The sequence below is a fragment of the Sprattus sprattus genome (assembly GCF_963457725.1).
Source record: "Sprattus sprattus genome assembly, chromosome: 15".
Classification (NCBI taxonomy): Eukaryota; Metazoa; Chordata; class Actinopteri; order Clupeiformes; family Clupeidae; genus Sprattus; species Sprattus sprattus.
The window spans coordinates 3,681,832-3,688,178 of NC_137913.1; the positions used below are offsets into that span (position 1 = coordinate 3,681,832).

Consider the following 6,347-nt stretch of genomic DNA (forward strand, 5'->3'; position numbering starts at 1 on the left):
CGGAGAGACAGCATCTCGCTGGACCGCTGCGTCACCTCGCCCTGGCTCTCACGCAGCTGCTGCTTCAGCAGGGAGATCTCCCCCACCTTCTGACACACCTGCTCAGCCCCCACCGAGAGGGACAAGGGGAGGAGGAGGATAGAGGAGGACAGGGAAGACGGGGAGGAGGAGGGCGGAGACGGATGGAGAGGGTAAGGGAGGACGGGGAGGACGGGGAGGATGGAGAGGGACAGGGAGGGAGAGACGGATGTAGAGGGACAGGGAGGATGTAGAGGGACGGGGAGGGAGAGACGGATGGAGAGGGACAGGGAGGATGTAGAGGGACGGGGAGGGAGAGACGGATGGAGAGGGTAAGGGAGGACGGGGAGGATGGAGAGGGATAGAGAGGGATGGGGACGGGGAGGAGGAAGATGGATGGAGAGGGACGGGGAGGATGGAGAGGGAGAGGGATGGGGAGGATGGAGAGGATGGAGAGGGACGGGGACGGGGAGGGAGAGACGGATGGAGAGGGACGGGGAGGAAGGGGAGGATGGAGAGGGATGGAGAGGGATGGGGACGGGGAGGAGGACATTGACAATAAAGTTAAATGTAATCCAATGGGATCCATTAGAACCTGGGGATCCATTAGAACCTCTAAACTGGGCTTCATAAGATCCATTAGAACCTCTTAATTGGTCTCACCTCCCACTTGGTCTCCTCCAGGCGTGGCAGGATGTCGGCCTGCTCCTTCCTGTAGTCCAGGCACTTCCTCTCCAGCTCCTCGCGCTGGGCCATGAGCGTGGCCATCTCGTCCTGCAGGCGGGCCTTGTCCTGCTGCAGGCGGGTCACGTGACCCTGCAGGGCCTGCTGGGAGCGCTGGGCGCGGCGCGCCACCTGGTGGAGGCGGCTGGCGTAGTTCTGCCGCAGGTCCTCCATCTCGCGCTCCCACACGCGCTGCTTCTCCTCAAACACCTGAACGATGGCCGCCTCGCTCTGGTCCAGGTTACGCCGCATGTGGACCACCTGAGAGAGAGAGAGAGAGAGAGAGAGAGGGTTAGGGTTAGACCACCTGAGAGGAGAGGAATAGAGTTTTTTTAAGAAATAGAAAAACGACATAGAAAGAAAAAGAAGTGCGGGACTGTCACTGCTCAAGTGCAAGTTAAGCCAAGGAGCCAGTCTACACACACTCTTTCTGTATGTCCGTACCTCTCAAGACACACATGACACACACACACCGCTCACACACTCCTTCTGTATGTACGTACCTCTACAGACACACACTACACACACTCTTTCTGTATTTACGTACCTCTACAGACACACACCTCTCACACACTCCTTCTGTGTGTACGTACCTCTTGCTCCTTCTCCCACAGTCGGTCCTCGAGGTCCTGTATGATGTCATCAGAGGAGGGCGAGGGGCGGGGCGGGGCGGGGACGTCCACCTGATGACAGAGCCTCTGATAGGTCAAGGAGCTCTTCCCCCCCGACGAGGAAAAGTGGCTGCTCTCCAACGACAGGCCCAGGCCGTTCTGGTAGCCTGGCTGCTTCTCCAGACGATCTCCAACGCCTCCTCCCCCTCCCCCTCCTCCTGTAGCGCCCCCTGCAGTGTTGGTGCCCACGCTGGTGCTGGCGATGAGGCCCGTCGTGTGGTGGGTGCCCGTGTGGGTGCCCATGGTGTGGGTGCCCATGGTGTGGTGGGTGCCCATGGTGTGGTGGGTGCCCAGGCGGTTGAGGTGGCTGGTGGAGGCACTGAGGGGGCCGAGGGCAGCGGGCCCTGAGCTGGTGTAGGTGGGCAGGCTGCTCAGAGACGTGCTGCCAGAGTCAGACATGCCGCTCTGACCCCCGCCGTCGCCAAGACTACTGTCGGTCGGGTCACAGGGGGGGCTGGAGAGAGAGAGAGAGAGAGAGAGAGAGGGAGAGAGGGGGGAGAGAGGGGGGAGAGAGAGAGCGAGAGGGAGTTTTAAATAGAGGCAGAGAGTTTAAAGAGAGAGAGAGAGAGAGAGAGCATTTTCTGAGTTTTCTGAGCATGACTAGTGAGGCACATTAAAGTATAGCGTAGGAAAAAGACTACAGTAAAAGATTACAGTTAAATCCCACAATTCTCCTGACTTGTCCCTTGATGTCAAGAAACAGCCCACAATATAAGGATCATTTACATAATGTCAATAATGATAATGTGTGTGTGTAATGATTTATAATAATGTGTGTGTGTGTGTGTGTGTGTGTGTGTGTGTGTGTGTGTAGTAGTTAAATGAATATGTACATGTTTCTGCCCCCTAGCCTTACCTGTCGAGCTCTCGGAGAGGCTGTGGGATGTTGGAGCAGTCTCCTCCTCTTTCGCCTCCTCTGTCTCCTCCTCTTTCTCCTCCTCTGTCTCCTCTTTCTCCTCCTCTGTCTCCTCTTTCTCCTCTGTCTCCTCCTCTTTCTCCTCCTCTGTCTCCTCTTTCTCCTCCTCTGTCTCCTCTGTCCCATCCTCTCTCTCCTCCCCTGTCTCCTCCTCTTTCTCCTCCTCTGTCTCCTCCTCTTTCTCCTCCTCTGTCTCCTCCTCTTTCTCCTCCTCTGTCTCCTCCTCTGTCTCCTCCTCTTTCTCCTCCTCTGTCTCCTCTGTCTCCTCCTCTTTCTCCTCTTCCTCCTCCACCTCCTCCTCCTCCAGCAGCCTGCCCCACCAGGTTCTGCATGGAGTGGAAGCTCTTGGGCACCACTGGCTTAAAGGCGGAGGGGCGGACCAGGGCCGGGTTATTCTGAGAAGGAGAGAGAGAGAAACAGACACAAGGATCAGTGAAGGAGAGAGAGAAAGAGAAACAGACACGGATACATATGGATGAGAGAAGGAGAGAGAGAGAAACAGACACAAGGATGAGAGAAGGAGAGAGAGAAAGAGAAACATACACAAGGATGAGAGACGGAGAGGAAGAGAAACAGACACAAGAATGAGAGAAGGAGAGAGAGAAAGAGAAGACCAGAGAGGTCTGACACATCGCAGTAAAGCTAAGTTGAGTTATGCAGGGAAAACCCACGCCAACTTGAAAGTTGAAATTGAGATGGAACTGTTTCATTTTGGAGATTGCACATCAAATAAAAGCTATATTAAGCCATGTCTGATACATCGCTGTAACACTGTTAACTGAGAACATCTTCTCTTCAGAATGAAATGTTACTGTGTGGGCTCTGTGCTACTCACTGCAACCATTCTACTAAATGTCCCTGATCAGCACCTTATGTCATTTAAGTCATTATACCTAATGTCAACATCAGAACCTAGGGTCACCCATTCCCCTGTCCCCCTGTCGACCTTTCTCTGTCCCCCTGTCCTCCATCCCTCTGTCTCCCGACCCCCATCCCCCTGACCCCCATTCCCCTGTCTCCCTGTCCACCTTTCCCCCATTCCCTGTTCCCCTGACCCTCGCTCCCCTGTCCCAGTTACCTTCTCCCGTGCGTGTTCCAGTTTCCCAGAGACAGGGTGGATTTTGGAGGGCGTCTTCTCCGGTTTGGGTTTGGGCTTCAGTTTGGGTTTGGGGTTGTTGTTGTTGGCGGCTGCAGCGGCGGCTGCCATGGCGGCGGCAGCGTGGGCGGCAGCGTGGGCATTGCTGGAGTCCCGGCTGTGCCGCTGGTGCCCCGTGATCATGCGGACGCCGCGGTGGGCGGTCTTCTCGTTGCTACTGGCAGCGGCAGCCGCGGCCACCACGTTCCCACACAGGTCGAGCGCTAGCACCCCCCGGTGGACCTCGCGGAAACTGCGCTCGGCGCGCTCGGTGGGGGGCGAGGTGAGCACGCTGGACGACTCCATGCTGGTGGTGGGCGGAGGGCGGTCGGAGGTGGCGCTGCTGCTGCGCCCGTCGCTGGAGCCGCCCTCCGTGCCCACCTCCGTGCCCTCCGACGGGGGGTGGATGAGCGGGGGCAGGAGCGGGGGTGGCACGCGCTCGGCGCTGTGGCTGCGGCGGGGCAGGTGGTGCGGTGCCATGCGGGGCAGCGTAGTCCGGGTGCCAACGCTCTTCATGGCAAACTCCTGTTCGCCCGCCACTCCGCTGCCGACGCTGCCCATGGCCACGCCAGGGGGGGGAGGAGGGGGAGGGGGGGGGGACGGAGGGGGTCCTTGTTGATCCAATGGCAGCACTCAGTCTTAACCCGTAACCAGGGTGACCTCCAGGGGGTTTAAGCCACAACCGGGGCTGCAGCCTATCAACACACACACTACAGAGAAGGGGAACCACAGATATAGAGAGAACGAGGGAGGGAGAGAGAATGAGATAGAGAGAGAGAGGGAGAGAAAGATAGAGAGGGAGAGAGAGAATGAGAGAGAGAGAGAGCGAGAGAATGTTATATAGGATAGGGAAGAAATAGGGAGAAAATCAGTACATTATAGAAGTTTCTGGATAAAACATCCACAGATTCTAAGACTCATATTTAGAATGTAGAGTATATAACAAGTCTACCCTCTTAAAGGCAGAAATACAAGGACAAATGTGAGAGTAGGCTAATTTTAATTAAATGTAATTATTTCACGGCAAACCAATACAATTGTCTCAAGGCGCTTTACAGAACCCAGGGCCTGAACCCCAGGTCTGCTGTTCTAGCAGACAGCAACATGTGTATCGTGTGTATTTAAGTATACTTTAATATTTTTGTGCCTCAATGTGGTTGTATTGTGTTGTAATGTGGTAACATAGATGTGTGTGTGTGTATGTGTGTGTGTGCCTGTGTGTGTTTGTGTGTGTGTGCGTCTGTGTGTGTGTGTGTGTGTGTGTGTGTGTGTGCGTCTGTGTGTGTGTGTGTGTGTGTGTGTGTGTGTGTGTGTGTGTTTGTGTATCTGTGTGTGTGTGTGTGTGTGTGTGTGTGTGTGTGTGTGTGTGTGTGTGTGTGTGTATGTGTGTGTTTGCTGGAGTGCCAGGTTGTACTGGATGAACGCATCATGACTTGACACTGTGGACTTGAAGTCCAGTGAAGCCTATGAGGACAGGCCAGCAAGTCCACTATTGTGTGTGTGTGTGTGTGTGTGTGTGTGTGTGTGTGTGTGTGTGTGTGTGTGTGCATATGAGGACAGGCCAGAAAGTCCACTATTGTGGTCCCTTGTCCCAGAGTGCCCTAGTTACTTTCATTCATCAACATACCCTTTAACTCAGTGGAACAGCTACACTCACACACTGGCCTTTAACTCACAGCTACACTCTCACACTGGCCTTTAACTCACAGCTACACTCTCACACTGGCCTTTAACTCACAGCTACACTCTCACACTGGCCTTTAACTCACAGCTACACTCTCACACTGGCCTTTAACTCACAGCTACACTCTCACACTGGCCTTTAACTAACAGCTACACTCACACACTGGCCTTTAACTCACAGCTACACTCTCATACTGGCCTTTAACTAACAGCTACACTCACACACTGGCCTTTAACTAACAGCTACACTCACACACTGGCCTTTAACTAACAGCTACACTCACACACTGGCCTTTAACTCACAGCTACACTCTCACACTGGCCTTTAACTCACAGCTACACTCTCACACTGGCCTTTAACTCACAGCTACACTCTCACACTGGCCTTTAACTCACAGCTACACTCTCACACTGGCCTTTAACTAACAGCGACACTCACACACTGGCCTTTAACTAACAGCTACACTCACACACTGGCCTTTAACTCAGTGGAACAGCTACACTCTCACACACCCTTTAACTCAGTGGAACACTTACACTCACACACTGGCCTTTAACTCACAGCTACACTCACACACTGGCCTTTAACTCAGTGGAACAGCTACACTCTCACACACCCTTTAACTCAGTGGAACACTCACACTCACACTCACACACTGGCCTTTAACTCACAGCTACACTCACACACTGGCTTTTAACTCAGTGGAACAGCTACAAACACACACTGGCCTTTAACTCACAGCTACACTCTCACACTGGCCTTTAACTCAGTGGAACAGCTACAAACACACACTGGCCTTTAACTAACAGCTACACTCTCACACTGGCCTTTAACTCACAGCTACACTCACACACTGGCCTTTAACTCACAGCTACACTCACACACTGGCCTTTAACTCACAGCTACACTCACACACTGGCCTTTAACTCACAGCTACACTCTCACACTGGGCTTTAACTCACAGCTACACTCTCACACTGGCCTTTAACTCACAGCTACACTCTCACACTGGCCTTTAACTCACAGCTACACTCTCACACTGGCCTTTAACTCAGTGGAACAGCTACACTCTCACACTGGCCTTTAACTCACAGCTACACTCTCACACTGGCCTTTAACTCACAGCTACACTCTCACACTGGCCTTTAACTCACAGCTACACTCACACACTGGCCTTTAACTCACAGCTTCACTCTCACA

The 6,347-nt window shown here is 53.8% G+C and overlaps 1 protein-coding gene across 1 annotated transcript in view; it reads right to left on the reverse strand.

Moving 5' to 3' along the window:
* Positions 1–4,024, reverse strand: part of lzts3b (leucine zipper, putative tumor suppressor family member 3b) — a gene marked incomplete at both ends in the record, with an annotated part of 5,427 nt that extends 1,403 nt beyond the window's left edge. The window contains 6 exons of the mRNA XM_080851914.1: positions 1–98; positions 682–1,002; positions 1,335–1,540; positions 1,685–1,866; positions 2,617–2,723; positions 3,407–4,024. The exon at positions 1–98 is cut by the window's left edge and continues 133 nt beyond it. Coding sequence (XP_080708040.1) covers positions 1–98; positions 682–1,002; positions 1,335–1,540; positions 1,685–1,866; positions 2,617–2,723; positions 3,407–4,024 — 1,532 coding nt within the window. The remainder of the gene's footprint in view (positions 99–681; positions 1,003–1,334; positions 1,541–1,684; positions 1,867–2,616; positions 2,724–3,406) is intronic.
* Between the last annotated feature and the right edge of the window lie 2,323 nt (positions 4,025–6,347).